This window comes from Colius striatus, chromosome 4 (assembly GCF_028858725.1).
Source record: "Colius striatus isolate bColStr4 chromosome 4, bColStr4.1.hap1, whole genome shotgun sequence".
Classification (NCBI taxonomy): Eukaryota; Metazoa; Chordata; class Aves; order Coliiformes; family Coliidae; genus Colius; species Colius striatus.
This window is the reverse complement of record NC_084762.1, coordinates 19185939-19210062: the sequence shown is the minus strand read 5'-3', so window position 1 is coordinate 19210062 and position 24124 is coordinate 19185939. Positions and strand designations below refer to the sequence as shown.

At 37.0% G+C, this 24124-nt stretch overlaps 1 protein-coding gene across 1 annotated transcript in view; it reads right to left on the bottom strand.

Annotated features, from left to right (window-relative positions):
- Positions 1–24124, bottom strand: part of CDYL (chromodomain Y like) — a 106131-nt gene that overhangs the window by 51090 nt on the left and 30917 nt on the right. Inside the window, exon 2 of the mRNA XM_061995925.1 lies at positions 6045–6711. Within this exon, the coding sequence (XP_061851909.1) occupies positions 6045–6711 (667 nt within the window). The remainder of the gene's footprint in view (positions 1–6044; positions 6712–24124) is intronic.

Here is a 24124-nt window from a genome sequence, read left to right as displayed (position 1 = left end):
TAGCCTTGTGTAAGTGACAGATTAGACTCTCTTTACAGTTTCATTTCTTGTGTACTCTACTAAATAGAGCTTCTTTGGATATTATGAGCGTACTATGCCTAAAACATTTGCAATAAAACTTCAAAGCTATTTTTAAATTCCATTTTTATGAAGGAAGCTTTCAAAAGATTTAAAGGTATCAGTACCTGTTGTTAGACATGAGGTCACTTTTTGTCTTGCCTAATTTTAAGCAATATGCCATCTAGGTGCCATTACAATCTTACCACAACATATCAGTTCTTTGATGGTAATGTTTCTCGTTTCATTGATCCATTTCAAGATCACTCTATTAGTGTTCTCCTCCATCCTTCTCATGGCAGGGAGCAATACTGAACAAATAAGGAAAACCCACCTGATTAACAGGTGGCTCAGAGGCTGGTGCCACCAACACAACTTTGGGTTTTTTTGACCATGGTGAAATTTTCATGACGTCAGGTTTGGTGACAGGTGAAATTCATCTGTCTCAAAGGGGAAGAAGGATCCTTCCAAACAAGTTAGTGAGGCTCATAGAAAGGGATTTAAACTAATTTTGAAGGGGGAAGGGGATAAAACCAGGCCCACTAGAGTTGAGTCTAAGGGTGACAAGCCAGTGTCAGGGGTGAATCCTACATGATCAGCTTCCTTCTTGAAGTGTCTGTACACCAATGCACACAGCATGGGGAAGCTGGAAGTCTGTTTACAGGCAAAGGGCTATGATCTCGTGGCAATCACAGAGACATGGTGGGACAGCTCACATGACTGGAATGTGGTCATGGATGGCTATGTCGTTTTTAGGAAAGACAGGCCAGCACAGCAAGGTGGTGGAGTTGCGCTTTATGTGAAAGAGCAGTTGGGACATACTGAATTCTGTCCAGGTGAGGGTGACGGGTAAGTTAAGAGTTTGTGGGTTAGAGTTAAGGGTCAGGCTAGCATGTGTGATATTGTTGTGGATGTCTATTACAGGCCACCTGATCAGGCTGGGGAAATTGAAGAGGTCTTCTACAGGCAGACGAGAGCAGCCTCAAAATCACAGGTCCTGGTTCTCATGGGGGATTTTAACTACCCAGACATTTGCTGCAAGGCCTATACAACTAGTTATAAGAGGTTCCAAAGAAACATAAGGAAAAACTTCACTGTGATGGTGACAGAGCACTGGCACAGGCTACCCAGATGAGTCGTGGAATCTCCATCTCTGGGGACATTCAAAACCCACCTGGATGAGTTCCTGTGTGGCCTACTCTAGGTGGTCCTGCTCTGGCAGGGAGGTAGGACTAGATGATCTTTCGAGGTCCCTTTCAACCTTTGAGATTCTGTGAACTTTTAGTAAGAGATGATGATTACCACATCCTTCAAAAAAAGAACCACAGCAATGTTCATTCAGTGACCCATTTCCACTTCTTCCATATATCACCCTTCTTAGATTTGTATCTTGTGTATTAGTCCATCAACTCTCTCTTAAGATCAAGACTTTACAATATGAGCATGTAATACAATGGTTTCCTTTGTTAAAAAATACACTATGGAGAGAGGCTAGATTTTTGTGTGCTGAAACCACCAACTCCCAGAGCAAAACATCACTGTTGTTTTATTCCCCTTGTACCCCTGAATATTTGCATAAATGTTTGCTGGTTGCCTTTACTGAGACTGTAAGAACTTTGGAACAAGAACTGAATCACAGCAATTTGTCTCATGAAAAGCAGCACTAGATGCTATAATACTAGTATTTGCTAGTAATTGCAGTCAAGGGATTTTACTATGCATATTTTTTTCCTGGTGTACACATTTTTTTTTTCTTTATTTCATTTATAAAGATCAAGGCTGGGGAAAACAAAGAACAGACTAAATGCTGAAAAGTTCCACCATCTTGAACTAGGGCTGAAAAACCAACACCAGTCATATAATTCAAAACCAGTCATAACAATAACTTCAAAATAATAACATCATCTTCCTATTAGAAATGTAAATGTCTGTTCCAATATTTCTTTAAAAACCTTAACTCTAAATCACTTTTGAGTTAAAAAGTTGTCTAAAATTTTTTAAAAGTCTAACATGTATTTTTCTAGAAACTTTCAAAACTATGCTTTCCAGTTAGTGCTTTCTGTTTTGGCTGGTTTCTTTCCGAGAATAATATTTTGTTTAAAAATTCTTAAACTAGCACTAGTAAAAAGTTATTTTCCAAAATATGCTTTTATCTTCCTGACAACAACCTCCATGTGGAAGTAAGAACTCTTAAAATTAACAGAAGGTGTATGTGGAGGAGGTGGGAAGTTTGGAAAGAGTGTTCCAAATGCCAGATCTATCATCTGTATTATTAATATGTCAGAACTGGTGCATATAAAGATGAAGGTACAAATTTGATGGTGTTCCTATGCAATGAGTACCTCTCATGATGTATGATTCCTAAGGTGATGTTGAAAATGCGATGGGGTGTCCATTTAAGAGAGAAGGAATGTCCTGAGTAAAGAGAGAAATGGTATCCTGAACCCCCTCCCCCTCCATGCAGGGGAGGGAAGGAAGCATTGATTTGTCACATTCTTAATGAACAGTAGTGTGAAGTTAAAAATAAAAACAGCAAGCAGAAGAGCACAGCTTTAATGAAGAGACAAAGAATGTGTCAGTTCAGGAAGCTCCAGTGCCAGGCTAGCTCTAGGAGGCAGGGTTGCCCATCTTGGCATCTCTAAATGAGGGCCCATTCTGGCCATGCAGAATGGTTGAGCTGGAACCTAGGCTTCCATGAGAAAAATATTTGTCCAATAAATCCTAAAAAGCTAAGAAAATACACCAGTGTTGGACATAAATGCAAAGTATTTTTCTTTTGCAACTTGGTTTCCAAATTTTATAATCAGAAAATTACTGCACAATTTGGATGTTAACCCCAGAAGTCTTACAGCAGATGAGCATAACTTCCTGCAAAGCCTTAATAAATTTGGATATTTAGTTTTCCAGTAGACTGCACAGCTCAGCTTGAGGACCGACAGCAGTGTATCAGGACAGAGAGGGAAACCCTCAGTTAATGCACTAATATTCCTTTAGCAGCAGACAGAAGGTGGAAACATACTGTGCATTTTTGGGCGACCACATATTGTGACTGTCTCCTTGGCTCTCAGTTTTTTAATATACACCTTAAGATCTTGTGAAAATGTAAATGTGTGAAAGAACTCATATTGCCCTAGAGTTAGTCAATAGCTTTCAGTGTTAGTTGCCCGAACAAATGCCTGAAGAGTTGAAAGAGGTGGTGGCAGTTGAGAGAATCGTAGCATTTCAGTGAACCATGTAAATGCATCTCAGCTAATATTTTGTGTCACTACCACTCCACTGCAGGTGTTTCCATCTGATGCCCTGTAACCAAGCCCTCACTGTACCGCTGTTACCAGAGTGAAATGTTGGTGGGAGTGATTTAAAAATTTTCATTACTGATCTGCCTAAGAAGGTATTTTGTGTCACAATCTTTTTTCTGAACAGCATGTGGCAAAAAACTAGGACACTGAAGGCAGTGCTTATCAATCACTTCACTGGGAACAGCATCAAGCTCCAAAAAGTATATTAATTATCACAAAACCATCACATGTGCAAACACACTCCTCTACCTCACCTACTAGGAGAACTCACATACTGGCATCTCTTGCATTTTCCCCTCCAGCTTTGTTTACATCCTCCGAGATTTACATTCCTTCTTTAGCCTATGCAAAGGAAGAGATATTCCTGGCATCCTTGTGAGCATTACCATGGTTACCTAGTTCATCTGCAGCAAAACCAGTTGGTCCATGACCCGACATCACAGCTCCAGGAGCACATTCCTCCCTTGTCCACTGCTTTTCAACCTCTCCTGCTGCAGCTGTTTCCTTTTCCAAATCTCTGAATGCAAGCAACAGTGGGGCACCCTCAAACTCTCCCAAAGTCTTAAAACACATTTTTTTTGCCTACAGAGTTCCTCTCTAAGTATATGGCAGACTCCATCCTTGGTTTTCAAGCAATTTGTATTCCAGTAAGCTGCCATCAAAGGCATAACTGCAGATTTTATGCACTGCATTGTATTTGAGCACATAGTATTACGCTTGAAAATTTAGCTTCAAAACCATGCTTACAAGAACTGATGTGACTACAAAACCATGTAGGTGTGTCAGGGATGAACAATAGTTTGGGGCACAAGAATGAGGACCATGAAATCTTAAATGAGGATCTCAGCTGGGTTATCATAAAATCATTTTGGTTGGAAAAGACTTTTATGATCATCGGGTCCAATCACTTACCTCACACTACCAGGCCCATCACTAAACCACGTCTCTCAGCACCTCATCTACACGGCTTTGCAATTTCTCCAGGGACGGAGACTCCACTCCCTCGCTGGGCAGCCTGTGCCAGTGTCTAACAACACTCTCAGTGAAAAAACTCTTCCAAAATTAGGAATCTAAACCTCCTCTGGCATAACTTGAAGCCATTTTCTCTTGTCCTATTATTCAGTACTTGGGAGAAGAGACAGACCCCCACCTTGCTACAACCTCCTGTCAGGTAGCTGTAGAGAGTCATCACATTTCTCCTCAGCCTCCTCTTCTCCAGGATAAATAATCTCATCTCCCTCAGCTGCTCCTCATCAGACTTGTTCTCCAGACCCTTCATACCAGCCTCATTGCCCATCTCTGGACAAGCCCCAGCAACTCACAATGTCCTTATAGTGAGAGGCCCAATAATGAACACAGCACTCAAGATGCACTCACCAAGACTGAGTACAAGGGGACCTCCTTGGTCTTGCTGGCCACACTGTTTCTGGTACAAGCCAGGATGCCATTGGCCTTCTTTGCCACCTGGCTACTCTCCTGATTCATATTCAGCCGCTGTTGATTAACACTCCCAGGTCCCACTTCCCCTGGACAACTTTCCAGCCACTCTGCCCCAAGCATGTAGTGGTGCATGAGGTTTTTGTGGCCCAAGTGCAAGACTTGGCACTTGGGCTCGTTAGTCCTCAAACAATTGGCCTTGGCCCATTGCTCCAGCCTGTCCAAGTCCCTCTGAAGAGCCTTCCTGCCCCCAAGCAGATGTACACTCCTACCTAGCATGAGATCCTTTGCAAACTTGCTGAGGGTGCACTTGATTTGCTCATCCAGATCATTGATAATGATGTTTAATAGAACAGGCCCCAGCACTGAGCCCTGGAGAACACCACTGGTGACTGGCTGTCAACTGGATTCAACTCCATTCACTACAACTCTCTTGGCCCGGCCATCCAGACATTTTTCCACCCAACAAAGAATACATCCAAGCCATGGGCAGCCAGCTTCTCTGCTGAGGGAGATGGTGTTGAAGTTTGGGGAGAACAAACAGCTTCCTCTCACAAAAGCAGATTGGTTTGTTTTGTTATCACAAATTTTACAGTTCAAGTTGAATCAACTGTCATTTACCGAGATATCAGCAAGCCAGACATCAAACCCAAAGAAACTCTCAATATCAAATGAGGTATAAACAACAAAATATTGATAAAATATAATAAACACATAAATCAATCCACAAAGAAGGCATATTTATCTGCATAACTGGCTCAAAGTTTCACTGAAAATTTATTCTTTTCTTTTAGGCAACATCATTCTCACTTTTTTTTTCCCCCCATGCAATATTTATAACAAAATAGATGCATAAACTGTTTTGAAGAATCTCTACTCTCATTGTTCAGCTATTCCCAAAATATATGTTTCTGACATTCATGTCAAATGTCATATTTAAATAAACTTAAGCAATGACATAATCCCTGGAAATGGTACACTGAGTATGTGTACCACACAATGTCAAAGCAAACACAGATGTTTCTTAAGGTGATTCTGAAAACACAAATACCAATGAATCTGTGAGAAAAAAAAAAAAGGCAAAATTCAAAATGGCTTTGTAGTCATATAGTTATGCAAAGTAAAGCTGTGAGGTTCTCCAGACTTGATTTAACATGGCTGAAACAGAGTGGGTAATTTGTTTGCATCTGAACACAAAAAAGATCAGTCAAATGAAACATTTACACAAAAATGACTGACTCATACACGTACCTTTTCCGTTTATTGTTAATGCTGATGCAATTGTGGCTGTTACTGGCACTGGTAATTGTGGCACTAATGGATGTATCCTTGGTCGGCTCCCCATCCTAGCACGCTCTGCACCAGGTCCTAATAAAGCTCCCACGGGTTTTTCTGCTGCTACTTCTGGTGCTACAGAGTCTTCTTGATCCTGCTCTATATGGTCCATTTTATCCGGGCTTTCGTTCTGGAAGCCATCAACTGTTGTCCGGCTCTTAATTGGACTTTTGGGCACTAGGATTTTAATACCTGATTTTGCAAGGTCCATATTTTTCCTTCCAGAAAGAGATGGTGAATTGTTTTTCCGGAACTTCTGGGTGGTAGAAAAGAGTTGATTATTTTTTGACTCATGGTCTTTACCCATAACTAAAGATTTAGTAGATGTCTTTGAAAAAGAACTATTGGTAGATCTAGAAATTTGTTTTCTAGCATTATTTGGAGAGGTCCTGTTTGTCCTGGTTAATGTGCTTTCTTTTTGCTTTTCATTGTGGCGTCTGTTAAATTCATGTATATATTCCTCGCAATTAACAAGGTGCTGTTCTGGCTCCCAAGTATCGTCTTCACTGTCGTATCCTTTCCATCGCACCAAATACTCCGTTTTTCCCTTCTTGTTTTTCCTCTTGTCAACAATTCTCTCTACCTGTTAAAAAGGGAAATGAAACATTAAACATGGGTACATACACAACTCAAGAGAGCAACATGCATGCAAATAATTTGTTAAGTGTAAATAGGTTTAAAAATACTCCGGTAGTTCTTTAATCCTATATTGTAGCTCTGTAGCTTACAATCTTTCACTGCTGATTGGAAATGCCTCTCTTTAAAGTTAAGATAGTTATTTCCATCTCATAAAAGATGTTCTAAAATACCAAAACTGTGCTTCAGTAAGTATCTTGCATGCATAACAATCTGAATATAACACATAACTGTTGACAATCACCACCGGACCCAGCAAAGCTTTGACACCAACTTCAACATGCATAAGATTTCCCTCTGAATACAGAGATCACATTTAAGTATACTACATAAACACAATGTGTTTACCCTAGAACACTTACCAGTTTGATATTGTTTGAATAATTTGCTCACCTAGCATAAGGCATATGCTTACTTACATTGAACCTTTACCCTTTAGCTACCAGTGACAACATGGTACAGCTCACAAATTGGGGCAAATACAGAAGATTTTTTTAGAGGATCTCATCGAAACAAAGAACTTGTTTGGACAGAATCTTTGATACACATACTTAAACAAATTACCATGCCTCATTTATCTGCAAATAGACATGATATTTATGTCACACGAGTATTAAGCATGCACAGGCTACAACTGCACGTGAGACCCACAGGCTAGATAGAGGAATTCAGGCTCTGGGGTAACATGGCAGACAGCAGCAGCTGCAGGAACAGAGGCTCATGCCTTTGTACCAAAACTCATGCCAGTTATGCTAGTCCTGCAAAAAGGGAATTCTTTTACTGAAAAAGAGATCTAAGAGCAAGGCTAGTCTTAGGATTTCCCCTTTTTATTTAGTTTTTTCCTACCAAAGCTGATTCTTCTGGTAAATCATCCAGCCCACTTCATTTCTGTTATGGGACCAAAACAGCTTTCTTCCCCATCTCTATTTTCACTTTGGCTATTAAACCAAAAAAAGCAGGTGGTGGTGGTAGTATGAGAATATAACTTATTAATTTAACTCCTAGCCTCTCATAAACAAAGACCACACATGTAAGCTTAGATCACATGCACCTAGGAGAACCCCTGAAGATCAGTAAGATTTACCAGAGTTGCATTAACTAAATGGAACATCTACAGAACAGTTTGTAAGATGGAAGGAAAGTACGGGTATGGATAGTATAGATACAGTATGATTCCTTACCAAATCTTATGACTGTTGACAACAGATTCTTTCAAGAGTGCACCTCAGTGTTATATGTGACATGTTGTAATAATGAACTGCTTGGTTTTCAACACTGAAGTTAAATGATTACTATTATTATAATCTCAGCAGCAATGTAAATACGCATCCTACAACTTCATATGATACCCTGCAGGTGTTGTACTATGCTGTCCTGTCATTAGTATGTTACACAGCTCAGTTTGCTTAGGTCTTAAAAAACTTCAACCATATGGACACACAAATAAAAAACAAAACACAGACTAACTCCACCTTTACCTTGTTACTCAGTTGTACAATTCAATACATTTTATATAGTGTAATGAAATAATATTTGAACAATTTGTATTGAAAAAACGTTAAAATACATTGAAACTAGTTTTATTCTGGTTATTTCACTTTTTAGTAAAGTTGGCGGACTCAGAAAACCCATGCAGCTAGAAAAATGAAACTATTGTTCTCCCATGAAACTGTTTTTAAGAACATCTTAACGAGAATGCTATCTCAAATAAGAAAGTCAGTATGCAGACACAAGCATTCATAGTTTTTTAATACAAAAACTAGTAAAAAGAGTATTAAGCCAGAAACAATACATTTAAAAAATAAAATAAAACTCATTAATGAAAACCTTGATATAGTATCAAAAACATTGCTACTCCTATAGTCCTGCTTATCCTCTCTCTCCCTTCTAAAACACATTTTAAAACCACAAACAGAGGTTTTCCTCAGAGAAAGGTCTCTACTTCTAGAAAGGTATTATTTTCTAGTGGGAAATCTTTGTAACAAACTGCATTGATTACTGAGCACAAAGTTCTATTAATGTCTTCAGTACTGAAAGGCCACCCATTAAGAACATGCCCTTTGCAAGTAGGAAACCATCCTTCTCATCTAAAAAAACAGACACCTTGAAGAGAGAACAGATGAACTCTAGAACAGGAGATAAAAAAATCCATTCCCAACCCAATGATTTATAGAGCAAACAGAAATGCATAAAGAAAACCATTACATTTGTCTGTTTTGTCTAAGTCTGCAACAAAGCCTCCTGTGACACTGCTATATTTTATTAAAAGGAGTCTTTTTTGGTAACCTTTTATTTTTAAAGACATCTTATTTCTATTTTATTTACAACACAAAAAATACAGCAACCAACTTGTGATACACAATTTATCATGTGGCTTCAGAACTTTAGTGAGAGACTTTTTGGATTGCCTCATCTTGATTAGTCTAACTCCCCCAGGACCATTTGAAAAACTGCTCAGGAATATTCTGCTTCAATACTTTTGCTGGTAATAACAGCTACATACGTGTTTCTCATCGAAATTTGGGAAGAGGAAACAGGAATCGTGTATAGAACAGAAATAGAAATACTCATCCTGAACTAGTGGCATATTTAAACTTGATTTTATGGCAAAAACAGAGACCATAAACTTGTATTTCTTTCCCTGCAGAAAGAGACAGCTTGCCCAAATCAACCATTTCTACCGTGATATTACAGTGGTGACATGACATGACATGAAATATAATGCAAGACATCTCAAAGTCTTATTTTAGAAGGTACTAACAACTTACATTCAAGTACTCAAACGAAAAAGGAACATGACTCTGTGTGTGGGGAAAAGTCTATATTCCTACTTCCCGCCACATCAGTCACAGTGTAGTAGTTTGAAGATAAAGTTAAACCTGTTGGAACAGCTAGGTAACATCCACAAAGGCAGTATTGCTTCTCCCTCCTGTATTGTTACCCTAAAGTTAAGCTGATGCTTTTCTGATCTTGTGCTCAAGTTAGTTCAGAGAGAAAAACTGTCAGAGTTACCCTAGGCACCAGCGTAAGGGCTAGACCATATCCTTAGCCATGACCATGCCAGAAATGCTGGCAAGCACTAGCTCATACCAAACACTATTTCTACAGTATCCAATTCCTTCTAACACAGGGTAATATTTATTTTTAGTAATCAAAAGGATCTGTACTGCCAGTATTTGCTGCTAATGGTTAGTTTTCAAGTACTGTGGAAGAATCAAAACAAAAAGCAAAATTATACAGAAAAGAAAGATAAAAGAAGTGTGAGGGAAAGTTATCAAGCAAACTATCTGCGTGGCAAAAGATAACATCTCCCAGTTTAATTCAGCATGCCAAGTTATCACTTTCCCCCCGTGAAGTACTGATCAATGATATTAAAAAAATCAACCCACAGAAAAACTGACAGGAAAATCAATGCACTGCTCAGAGATATAATCCAACAGTGAAGTGGCCAAATTACAATCCTTTACACCATAATAAAATCTGAGATTTCCTGTTTGTAAAATGGTAAACTTCCTGTCTTTCCATTAATGTGGTGGGAATCTCTTCAAGTTTGCTTTCTCTCCCTGAAGATGCAGATAATTTGATTCTAATTGCTTTCATTATCAAAGGATACCATATTTATACTTTTTAAAAGAACAGAAAAGAACAAGACACAGTTGTGGGCCCAAGTGCTGTTTGGCGCCATGTGAAAACAACAACACTGCAACTACTCCTCCTAGTCCCTTGCTCTGAGACAGCAGCTCCTGCCCCATCTGTCAGCACAATTTTGTGGGTAATTATTCCCTGATGTAGTTCTGTCAAAGTGACCTGGTTTAGATATTAAGAATACTTGAGTTAATGTAGGCATCCTGAAATAACTGGTTTGGAAAGCAGCCACATGTGTGGTATTTGCTGACACATCTAAAAGGACTGTAGCTTCCATCAGAGAACAATAAACACCTATGGCCAGGACAGGTACAGTAACCTCTTTGTTCTACTACGGTCAGAAAAAAGACATGCAATCTTAATCCACGGTGAAAGGTCTTTAATTCAGGTCAATCAAAGTAGGGATGAAATTCAAGAGGATGTTCTCAGTCTAAATCATTATAGTTTGGGCATATTTGGGCTCAAATATAAGGCATACTCGGTGTGTGTATCTGTGTGTATATACATATTTGAAAAGTTCATACTTTAACAGAAGATTTGGAGAGATTAAAACTAAAGGTACAGTTGTCAAGGGGAGGTGCAGAAAACAGAATTAGCAAAAAACCCCATATAAGTAGGCATGCAATTATTCAACGAATGCTGCCTTGTTTGCCATAAATCCATCTTCCATTTCCATGATGTTCCTCCCTGTCTTCACATTCATGTCACGTTAAATTAATTAAAGTTAACACAATAAAATCTCATACTTCATACTCTACCTATTGTCTGTAAAATACAGAAGGCCTTGTTCTGCTGGCTGAAGGCTGCTTTCCCCAGCGTTTTTTTGGTTTAGTGCCGTAGCGCAATTTGGAAGCAAATCCTTCTCCCCTCTGCACCATTCTCATTTATTGTAGAATGGTTTTGTTCACAGGACCAGTTTTTGTATATGTGATGTGGATTCTTTATGGAGAAACACAAACTGTAAATATTGATACCAATGCAATGGTGTTATCCACTGTGATTTAACCTCTAAAGGGGCACACAAGATATTTGATCCTGAGAGGCTCCACCAAATCTAGTCCAAAATAAAAGTGCTGCACAGCAGAATATTTTGGGGATGGAGGTCACACTGACTGCTTCACTCTACTGATTTTCTCCAATTGAGCCAAATTGCTGCTGTAGATATTTCCCAATTCAGAGACTGATGCTAGAATAAATGCAAGTCTTGCACACACATATGTGCTACATTAGAACAGTCACCCTTGCTTAAATTAGAAACTGTTCTGTGTACAAACATGACATAAGTGATCACTCATAAGCAGTGTTTATTAATGACTATATCCTCTATTTATTAAAATCTTGCAGAAGCCAGTGATAAATAGTATTCAAAAACTTCTCATTGTAAATAAAATAAATGCATTCAATGTTAAAAAGTGCAACCAATACCCTACAGTATACAACACATGAAAACAGTTCAAGTGCCATGTTTGTTTAAAGAAAAAGGAGAAAGTAGTTTTGGGTACGCATTTATTCGAAACCAAACTTGATGAGGATTTTGAAACACACCTGAAGATCTGTGTTAGAAAATACATAATTTCCAGCAGTATGACTAGATGATCTTTCAAGGTCCCTTCCAGCCCTTGAGATGCTGTGACTTAATGCCAGCTCAGAGCATTGCTCACTGCAGTTAGCACCAGCAGGTAAATTTAAAAACAAAAAGCTTATTAACGCATATTCATTTAGAACACCAAAAGCATAGTATTGTATGGTTTAAGTTTGAATAATATCCTTTAAAAGTTATGCTTTATACTGTATATTAAAATGTTACACTTCTGGACTGTATAAAACCCAGAGTACATCTTCACTGCAGCTCCATGTCATTGCACTCGCATTAGCCGTGGAGTGAACGTAACCCTGCCGCCACATGCCCCTGGAGCTGACTGATTTGATTAGCAGGACAGAGTGACTGGATTAACAGTCCATGAACTGCTGTAAACTGAGACGCTGTATCCTGATGGCATGACTGGCCAGAGTGCCTATATGGTACAGGACTCTGGCTACGCTGATGACTGTATTATATATTGTTCTAGAACCCAGAGCTGTACAAAATAAACACAGACCAGATCCTTTCTATCAAATTAGCTACAGCAGACGATACAGCTTTTGTGTTACTTTAGTGACAGCTCTGGGGTGAGGGATGATACCTGATCTGGCTTAAGGCCTGCCAATACAGATTTCACGCACTCAACTCTATTGGCAATCGGGACCATCAGGATGAGTTAATGCAGTATCACTGCTTTACAACCTGCAGCCACTCCCAGCCTCTTTTTGAGGAAGCAGTGTGTCCAGAAGTTGGAACACATTTATGTGTATGAACTAATAAATTTCTGGTGGTCCTTCATGCTAGCAGTGCAACAAAGGGTATCTCAACCCTCCTTCTAAAAATTAAATATCTTTGCTGAAACAAATATTAAGATTTCTCTTTTTCCCAAGCTTTCTTTCAATCAGACTGTCTATTCTTTTAGGATTCCTGGGCACAAGTCATGCAAGAGCTAACTTTGTGGCTATTTGCAACATTCAATTAATACACTGGCCTGCAGGTCATAATTAAAGTTTTAATTCACCCTCTGTATAAATTTCTAATCAAGTTGCCTATAAAAATATAATTCTTTCAGTCAAGCTTGTAATTTATCATCGACTTTATGACTTGTATCCTTCCATGGTCTTAACAAAGACAATAGACAAAATAATTTAATTACCAAATTCTCATCAATACCAATAGTTCCAGGGAGTCACAGCTGTGGTATGTGCCATGCCTGGCTGCACAGCCACCTTCTGCAAAGGCACTTTGGGAAGTGTTATGCCTTGTACTTGCACTCAACAAACTGAATATCACTATACCTGCATACTCTTTATGGTCTACTGAAAAATACACCTCACAATCAGAAAAAAATATGTTAGTAAGAAGCCTTAGTAAGGGAAGATCTGTGACATAGTCACTTTGCTTTAGAGAATTAACTCACTGGAGAAACAATTTACCTAAGATTTACTTCCTTGCAAATCACCTCTGATGATTGATGCTAAAATATCAGCATCACATATCTTTCCAGATACTATTTACTCAGTCATAATCAGTCAGCTGTGGTGCAAGTTACAGCCTCCTGCAGGATTTATCAAGTGCTTTACCATAATTATAGTTATCTAGCTGTTGCAAAAACAGTTAGAAAAATCCTACTCTCATCAACTCACTGTTTGCAACTGTTCTAACCTTTTATTTACAAAGGGATAAGACAGACTTACACTTTTTATATTTTGCACAAAAGCAGAATGAAAATACATGAAAAGTTGTTATCTCTGTACAAAAACACCTGCAGCTATGTATTCTTACCAAACATGCACTGTTTTCCTTCTTTTGAAATAGATCAAGTAGCATCAAATAGGTTTTACCTTCTTAAATGGAAATAGCCCCAATGAGAAGAAACTAGTAAAAAATACTAGCATTTGTTTAAAACAGACACTTTAGGCAGTCAAAGCTACAATGTATTACTGTGTTACTTAGTTGTTAAAAATTGTCTCATTGCTAGGTTCTACACATCTCAACATCATCTGCCCATCGATTTCCAAAGGAAATCCATCTTCAATTCACTGGATCTTCCCCCCCCCCCCCCCCCAGAAATTAAGTATCCCATCTGCAATTGTCAAATTCTGTTGCTGAAAAGTGCAAGTCCTAAACTTGGGGCAATCAAAAAAAAAGTATAGAAAACGGAATCGTATATTTATTACTGGTAACTCTGGAAACATGAAAAACAAAACTCTCACTCAAAAGATGATCATGTTTTGGGATGTGACAATTTAGGAAAATGTAGTAATAACTTTAAGCTACTTCACAGTAGGAGCTTTAATGGCTCGGCTACTATTTACTTAAAGGACAAGGCCAGTAGAAATATTGTTACTTTATCTTTCAGCTAGAGTAATACAGAAGAGCAGATGAAGAACTCATCAGCATCAAGACTATAGACTTTTGCTTTCAAAGCAGAAGTGAACCTTCAAGGGAACTCCATTACAAAGACTCTATAAAGACAAGTGACTGATCCAGATTAAAAATATATCTGAAAAGAGTGCCTTAAGGAGAGAGTAGGTTACAGCAAAACCACACTCCAAATGTGTTAGAGAACACTTCTTCATAGCTAAGCAAACTTCAGAGATGGGAAATGCTACAAGAGAAAGGAAAAAAAAAATCACAGGACAGTTGGAGAGTGAACTTGGTATGCTGTACTTAATTTACCAAATTCCACTTAATTCTACAATAACACTTTTATCTGTCAACACCAAACAAGGCTCTTCAGCACCCTACTGTTTACAGAAAGGACAGTGACACGAGTCTGCTACTGTAGATGACTTGATCAAACCTCAGTAGGAAGAGACACAGAGCCCATATAAGCTTCTAGAAGCTTATTCAGTAGCAGTGTCTCCTTCCCATTTTTCTCTTGGAGGTCCCGAGGTACATATCCCAAACTAAAGGCAGTAGTGACAGCTTTCTTTGGAATCTCTGCAGTATAACATGCACTTATGGCCCTCTTCCAAGGCTCCTCTCACCCTTGCACCAGTTTATTTCAGCAAGACAAGCTTCTGGATACAAGACCATGAATGCTTTTTGTTTTCAAATGCATAAACCCACACTAAACAATTCCAGATAAGAGTTAAGAACAAGATTATTTAATGGCTTTCTGTATTCATTAACATCAGTTCCAAAATGTCCTAGAAGAACATGCTGAATGAGAATGGGTCCCCAGTCACTCTCCCTGCAATGACTTCCCTCAATAATTGATCTAATCCCATCTAGAAAAGCTGATGATATGGAAAATTCCTTTAATTAATCAATCAACCTCAATGCTGTACAGCTGCCTCTTCGTTCTGACATTCTGTTTCTCCATGGGATTTACTAGTAGATGAACTATTTATCCAGTTGGAAAAAGGTATTTCTCTGTTTCAGGTCTCAAGTCCCTCCATCTCCCCAGCTTTTAGTATGAAATTAAATTCTTGTTTCTCATTTAACACCACTGCAGCTTTCAGGACTTCACTACTCTCCTATTTTCTTTTGGAACCATGCTGTGGAATTGCTGGTAACTCTGCTTGGCAAAGATTCTACCAGCTTTCAAGGTCTTAAAGTTTACTCATAAAAACAGGGAAGTTTTATAACATTCTTCCAATGTGTAACTTCCTAACAACAACAACAACAAATAAAATTCAGAGTACATACAAATAAGTTTGTTATTTTTGGCAAATAAATAACTTTTTACAAGGCCTACACATGGCACATTAATAATACAAGTTTTGCAAAATGATTTGCGGTCAATTTCTTATTTCATCAATATTTATAACTTCTCATCCTTTCATCCTTCAAATATGACAATCAGAAATTAAACCAGCCTACACTGTATCACCATTTTTGACCTATATATACCTCCTGCCGGCATAATTTGTACAGAAATGTATTTCCAATAATTATGATTTTCCCAAGATCTATCTAATGCTTTAGGCACAATATATACTTTTTAATATCAAACCACTAAGTCACTCAACCTAACATATTACATTGATATTCAAGTGCTGAATCAACAGGACTAATGCTGATAAGATTTTCTTCTATTATCTTTTGAAATTATGCATTGCCTTAAGTTCCATTACTTACGGATCCTATGTACCATCAGTTCAAATGTGCATACTGAAAGTAACAGACACTAGATATTAATCTGATTACCCAAATGTTGGTTGATAAAACATGTTGTCCCATCTCAAAATCACTCCTCCTTTGGCAGCAACAAACAATGCATAAAGCCAAGGGTTTTAGGCTTAGAATGCAGCAGCTTCATGAACAATGTCTTCTGCTGAGGTCAACTAATTTTTTAATAATACAGATTTTCTTTTAAAAGCTGGATAGAAAGAATGTCTCTATTACATGGTTAATAGGAATTTCTGAAGTAATATCAGACATAAAAATTTCTTCAAAAGAATCTTTCATTCACTATCTTCTGGAATTAAGTAAGACAAGGAAAAATACAGGTACTTTCCAAAATCAGGCAATAAAATTTAAAAAGTTATGTTACTCAAAGCCCTTCTTTTTGCCCATTAGTTTTTTTTGTCCAGAAAGCATCATCTTAAATTTGGATGTAGCATGAATAACAATTGCACTCCTCATAAAACACTTAAAAACTCTACCCTTTGAAGTCACAATATAGATATTAAAGAAACCTAAAATATTTGTGCTGCAGATGTTGTCAATGGAAAGCCACAGCCTTTCACCTAAAAAGAACTATGGCTGAAATCTTAATTTAGGCAGAAATGCACAGCGCTACAACTTGTTAAAGTATATCCTCAAGAGCAAACAAACCAAGAGTTACCTTCTACAAGAACAAATTTCCTTCTCTACTTGCATTCAACTGTTTCCCTTTGCAGAGATATCACATAAAGTAACTTGTCAACTTGCTATTTCTACTACAAAAATATTATAAGTAAACTACCATATGCTGTTTTGCAAAGGAAGAACTTGGTTTTTCTGTATTTTCCACTAAATATGGATACCGTATTGGGTTTTGGTGCATCCTCACCCACTCACTGTACTCACTTCTTCTGTTTAGAAGAATTCATGGAAATAAGAAAAAAAAAAAAGCCATCTCCTTCAGTCTCAGTTGCTTTTTATTCCTTTCTCTGTATTTGTTCCTATCTGAATCTGATCCTGCTATTTGCAGTGCTTTTCCTTATTTCACACCAGTTTGCTCCCCAAATAATGCCTTAAAAATTCTTTTCCTTATAATTTTGTACTGTGTTTCAACAGTGATTTCTAAAATACTCTTATATTAAAAAATCCCCAAACAATAAAAATCATTGTGCTTACCTTATTTTGTGCAGTTGTGTGTGGTACACTGTTCATTAACAGGTTTTTTTATTATACAGAAAGTATTTTAAGTTAGGTCCAAACCTCTCTTTTTGACTTAGTTATGTGTACAATTTCACTGATAGACGTCAAATTATTATTTCTATACCATACAGAATGTAGAGAAGAAGTAACTGCTTCATATTTTGGTTTATGAAACAGGCAAATTCACTAATGGAATTTATAATGGAATTATTAATGGGTGGAGAATCAAGATTTCAGCATGTAATGTACTAATATCTGTTTTCGCCTTCACTATGTCTTTTCATATTTAAAATCAGTGTAAATATGCACTGTAAGCATGAACACTTCTTTAGTTAAGATCTGATTTTCCTATATATCTTAGCATTATGATCCTTCTCCATTGAAAAAAAAATTCTATCCAAATTAAAGCCACAAAAACAATGTAAAAGTTAACATTAAATTATAATCAGATTGCAACATAAGCACTATTTATGGATTGCCTGAACTGAGAAATGATCATCTTAGGCGAGTGTCAACAGTGGGGAATTAGCCTTGTGAAATAGCAACCACCTCACAAAGCACCTTTCCCACAGAAGTAATGCTGGTCAGTTTCTTTGCATGAAGAGGTTCTCAAATTCAGGGAATGCTCAGGCAAGGTCTACCATGTTGGTCTTCTAAACGTCTAGCCTTGGTAATCGCTGCCTACATAGAATAGAATTTATTTTGATGGAAGTTCTCAAATTCCAGAAATACAGAATTATATTTATTTTGTCTCAGTAAATTTACAGTAGCACTGAAATATACTTCTTTATTTCATATTCTTTCAAATTTGACCAGAAATACAGGTGAGAATTTCTTTCTTCCTACACATTTTTAGTTATATTTGGGATTATCACTTCATACCTATACTGTCTCCAAAAAAATTATGCTGTATATTCCTTGACAAAAGTCCATCTTTTTACAGAAACCACATTTTAAAAAAATATTTTTAATTCAAAATCATGTTTAAAAGTAGGTAATTTCCTTTCTTTAACCCAGCAATCTGTTGGTATTATCCAGCATTACCTGTAAATTCAAAATAGCTAGTGGTTAACTTGAATGTACTTTAAGACTTTAAAATATTTTAAAATATTTTTAAAAACTTTTTAAAAGTTGCTTGAACATTAAAGGTCTTCTGTGACAGTCTTTTTAAAAGCATTTTTAATACTTTAGCATCATAAAGTACAGTTAGTGCTACTCAGCACAGGATTTAGACTTACCTCTACAGTTACTCAAAACTTAAATTAATATTGTTACCATTAGAGCAGTGCTACAGAGAACAGAATTGAATCTTTTTTTAAAAGTGCAAAATTTAGATACAATCCAAAGCAGTAATGATTTTGTAAAGGGATTTCCTGGAAACTGCAAACTGATGTACTTTGTTATGCAGTTCATGAGTCTGCAAGATCCACACTTCTCTACTTTAGCAACACGAAGTTCAGCTTTTTCCTTGCTATTTTTATTATTATTATTCAGACATCAAGATACATATCACTGATTAATATAGACTTTGATTTTAAGACTATGCTTTTCATTATATTGAGTGAGATTAGTCACATCGTTAATGTGAGAAGGATTCTTTTTAATCTGACATCCCACTAACAGTTAGGTGATAGACAAAATTAAATATCCTTTAATAATTTCTTCAACTCTTAAAAAGTGGTTTCCTCCTAAAACGTTTTGAGGGACGTTTGTTTTAGGGCTTTTTTGGTTGGTTGGTTGGTTGGTTTTGGTTTTTTGTTTTGTTTCTTATCAGATATAGTAGTAATGCACATAATACATTTCTAGGGGAATGCAACATTTATTTAGGTCCCTCCCTCAAAGAGATGAGGTCTTTAAAAAAGCCCTTCCTTCATATTTTGTAATTATAATCCATGAAAATAAACACCTTTGTTTCATACTCTGCTGAATCAGGAACAACTAGGCTCTGATATTGTAAAGAACAGCTGATTCCTTCCCTTTACAGAAAACAGCAACATTATAAGTTAAACTGGTAAATTGATCTGCCTAAAAATAAATATATCCAAAAATGTTTCAGCTTTTCAGCAGGTTTATTGTATAATCACACACTTAAAGGAATGGATGTGGGACAAAAAAAAAAAAAAGGTGGAGATACTGCAGTGTTGAGTTTTTCTGGAATAACAAGAATGTTGAATTGTGGTGAAAATTCCTGCAGTTTCGTAGCCATGTGTTTTACATGGCTTTGTCATGAACACAAAGGAAATTTAACTCAGAGTCCCTCAATCTGAAAAAAAAAGAGAGATGAGAAAGTTTCCTGAAGAAATGCATTATTTTTGTAGATTATTTTGAGGACTGAATACTGAGTTTATACACATGAAAATAGTCACAAACTGTATATAACTATTAAAGGTAATTAATAGCATAATCAAGAATTCTTCAAGACTAATTAATTACATTTTGTAGAATGCTATAAAATATCTGATTTAACACCTTTCAATTTCTTGCTTGCATGTGTTTGTCTTTTGCTCCCTGTTTTTGAAATGTCAATTCATGTAACATTCAATTACATGAGGATAACAGTTTTGAAACCTGTGTCTCCTTCAAAAGCTTTTCTACCTAAAGTCTTTAATAATTTGTTTTACAACATAAACCGTTCCACAGTAATCAAGTATAATGCAGCGTCAATACAACAGATTGGTACATTGTCTCTTTTCCCATGTATTCCTTATCCTGATTGCATGAAGTCTTGCTTTCCAACAACAAAAACAGAGGATAAGTAACAACAAAATCACCCAATCCAGAAAAAAAAAAACCAACATTTTTTTGCAAGGAAGTGATCCTTTTCATTTTTGTTCTGTAGGCACAATGTCATTTTAACTTGTCACCTCACATTTAGAAACAATTATTGAAGGGCATGATTGCTTCCAAACTAGAAAGCATTTAAGTCAAGATTTTTAATTTTTTTTTTAAAAATCCAGATATACAGATGCTAGTTCCTGAATGAAATTATTCTTCTTGGAGCTTTCAGAACACTGTGACATCTCACTGTCACAGAGAAAAGGAAGCAAAACAGATTCTTTTTAATCCTAAGGGATAAAGTTACTGATGAATGTGAAATTTCATTTCAGTTTCCCCTGCACACAAACAGTGAGTGTCATTTTCAAAAAGAAAACTGAAAATGGTTAAATTCTTCTGAGGTATTTTGTATGTGTCTTTGTGCATGTACCTTAGATACATCCTGCTAATGGCTTTTCTTCCCTACCTATCAGTCTATGACAGGATATGAAAGAGACACTTTTGCAGATCAACTGCAGCTAGAGTGTACACTTATTTTGCCCCCTTTTTTTTTAGCTTAACATTATGAGAGCAACAGCCCTTTCGTTGAGTATAATGTGTGTATTAGAAGGAGTGTAAGCTTTCTGCTGCCATTAGCTATACTGTATCTGTTTTGATCTGTCTCCTTATACCTTCACAGCTTTCCAAGTACCAGTATCCTGTCTAGACTAAAGCATCCAGTTTGCAGTCTACATCACCATTCCTTCCTCCTCCCAAAAAACATCAGATTCGCCAGTGTTTTCTTTTCCCTCACTGGGTTTCTCAAAGGCAGTATATGTTTACAGTGGAATGCTTACTACTACTGTTTGAGATGTGACCATAAGTTTGGACAAGACAGTGTTTGGATACAGGGTAGTCCATTCATATTGTCAGATCAACTTACTAATAATTGGATCTAGCAGCTGTATTTTGAGGAAGGGTAATGTGTATTTACGTAAAAAAGGAAGGAAACTAAGAATTCAAAATACTATCACAAATTAAGGAAGTTGTTCAAACAAAACTGAGTAAGCTCTTACCTGAAAATAAATATTAAGACTTTAAAAAAAATCCTATTAAAAGTTGCAACCAAATCTAGTTATATTTGGTTTGTTGGCTAAAATTAGGAGAAATAAGATGGAAAGGACTTGCAGTATTATTTATCATTTTAAAATACTTTAAACTCAATGATTATTGGGAGAGGGAACTTACTATGTACAACACAGCAGTAATACAAATGTAAAATTTAATTGCTGTGACTCTCTTTATCAAAGAATGAAAGCTGTTATATCCAGAATTAAAGAGAAATCCTTCAAGACTTCCCTAAATTAACAGCTAAGATTACATTTTAAATAGTTATCAAAACTTTAAGTGTCTGTGTTTTATAAGGGTGGGAGTGGACAGACAACATAAACACTTTACAATTCAACTTCCTAGAAGAGATGGTACGTTGAGGGGCTTCTTTTTTGAACTCCTCATATTTGCAAGGACTGGCAAGGTGAGCTACTATATGTGTAGAACTGAATCCTCTGCTGAAACTGGCTTCAGATCACAAAACCTCTAGACAGATCTTTCTGAGGACCAGTGGCCTTCTGAGTTTGCGTTTGTCTTATTCTTTTCCCATTTTAGCACACTCTACCTCCCCACAAAATAAAGCTGAAGAGTCATCTTTTGTTGTATCTCCCAGTGCCACTGGGTTCCTCTTGTTTAAACAACTCATCATAAGCATGAAAATGTTGAACTCTGGGGACCAGACATTTTTCCAACCTGGAAAACCCCAAAACACTTTTTTTTTAAAGCTTGCTTGAATTCCTCAAGTACTACACGATAAAAACCCAAATACTATCCACATTGCATGTACAGCTGTCTATCCAACTTTTTTTGATCTCTAACGATCTCAAGTGGCAACTATCAGAAGTTTGTAACTGTTTTCAAAGGATGAAAAACTAAGCAGACTAATTCTTTAGTCTAGGGAAAAATATGAATGAAGTTAAGAAGTATATTAAATGATTAATAAAAAAATGAATAAGTAATGTTTCCTACATTTTCCATGACCAGAGCATCAAAAAGCAAGATATCTAGTGAAAAAAAACCCCAAACTATTTTAAATATAAAATCTAGTTGCAGAACCATATTGCTACATCATAGACAAATTTAAGAACTACAGCTCCATTATACTGAGTGCAAACTGTACCTCAGGAAGCTCTTAAATTACTGCTTCCCAGCAATGAGAAGGGCATGTGAGAGGAAGAATCACTTTATGCTGCCTTATCCACTCACCAGTCATTTCAAGAAAGGATACTACCACACCTAGGTAATTTTCAGGCTAGTCCAGCAGAGCAAAAGCCACTCAGTATCTTTAAGAACTAGAAAGATGAGGATTAATACTTTATTGATAAAAGGCCAAAGAAGCTTTATGGAAAGCCAAGGCCACCAGGAGATGAAGTGCTTGAGCTGCAGTATTAGTCCTCATGTTCTATTTCGTTCCAATCAGTGACAGTTCAGAGTCAGGATTACACAGGCAGTTTGGAAAGTACGGGCAACATAACTACATCACTACTTATTAAATTTATATGTTGTCAGGAACTTTTCAAATTAAATAATTCTTATCAGTAAGGCATTTTCATTAAATCAATGTTTCCATGGGGAATTTCAATTCTCCTGAAAGCTTTATTTCCTCCAACCAACAAAATCATTAGGTACTTTTTCATTCTTTGTCTGATTTGAGTTGAAATGTCTCAATGTAATCTTTAAAGCAACTCAATGCACTCTGCTTCAACTTAATTCAAAATCAATTTAACTTTCTTTTCCCACAAAAGTTGACTTGATGGCCTCTCCTTCAAGCTCCTAAAGCCTCCACCCTTTCCAGAGGATCACAAGCCATTCTCAGAAGTTGATGTAATTCTTCACTTTCTGCAGGCATACCTCCTACCTGCCTATGCAAGGAAGCACAAGAGAAACAACTCTTGGTGCATTCTGGGAGAAAAAACTTGGCCAAAGACCCTGGTTCACTTGCTTAATGAACATTGAGATTCCTAAATGACAACACCCTGAAGACTATATGCCACAGTGCCAAAATGCAGGTTGAGTTATCAAAATTCATCTTGACTTCAACATCCCCAAGAAGACAAGAATTTTTACTTTCAAAAAGTTAATTTCAATTGACTCCCACCAAGAGAAAATCCCATTGTCCTCCATTTTACTGCCCAAACCTAAACAAATACCATTTGTCAGAATTTCTCTGTGTTAGAAACTCTAAGTATTAGCTACCTCTTCACAGAACTGTTTTCAGCCAGGACCCTGACTTTGGAAGATTAATTAGCTTCCAAGAGGGCAAAGCAGAGGACACTTGAAAACACCTAACACTTTCACAGCAGAAAGCCACCACACGTGTAAGATACAGGTTCCCTCAGACACCAAAAGTGAGATGTTCTGCACATCCACACTCTGCTACAGATTTAATATCCTCAATGGAATTCAACCACATCATACAGCAAGGTGATATTCAGGCTATCACATAGCAAGGATGCCAATGCCAGCGAGGTGTGGTAATGCAAGAGCCTTGACTTCTAAATTGAAACAAACCAAACCACTCCCCCATACACACATTTCCACAACAATGTATTACAAATACCAGCACAACTGAGACAATGGTGTCTAACAAAATGATACAAGGCACTTTTGATATGGTGATTGCACCATTTTAGCAGTTCCTGCTCTTTACATCCCTCCCTTTTCAACATTAGCAAGGAGGTTTTTACTTACAGAATGAATCTGTTAAGGGAATAAATGCAGCTTTGAAATGTCTCAATAAAGGAAAAATATTTAAATATTTAAAAATATTTTAAAGGAAAAGAACTTTTCTGCTTTTGGTGGTAACTTATGCCAACATAACATTAATTTTAGCTGTGGTCTGATAGAACAGAATGAAGGTCTACAGATGCTTACAGGCAAGGCGTTTTGTGGCAGGTAAATGACATATTATTGCCAAAACAGTCATAATTTCACAATTACACTTCCCCATCCA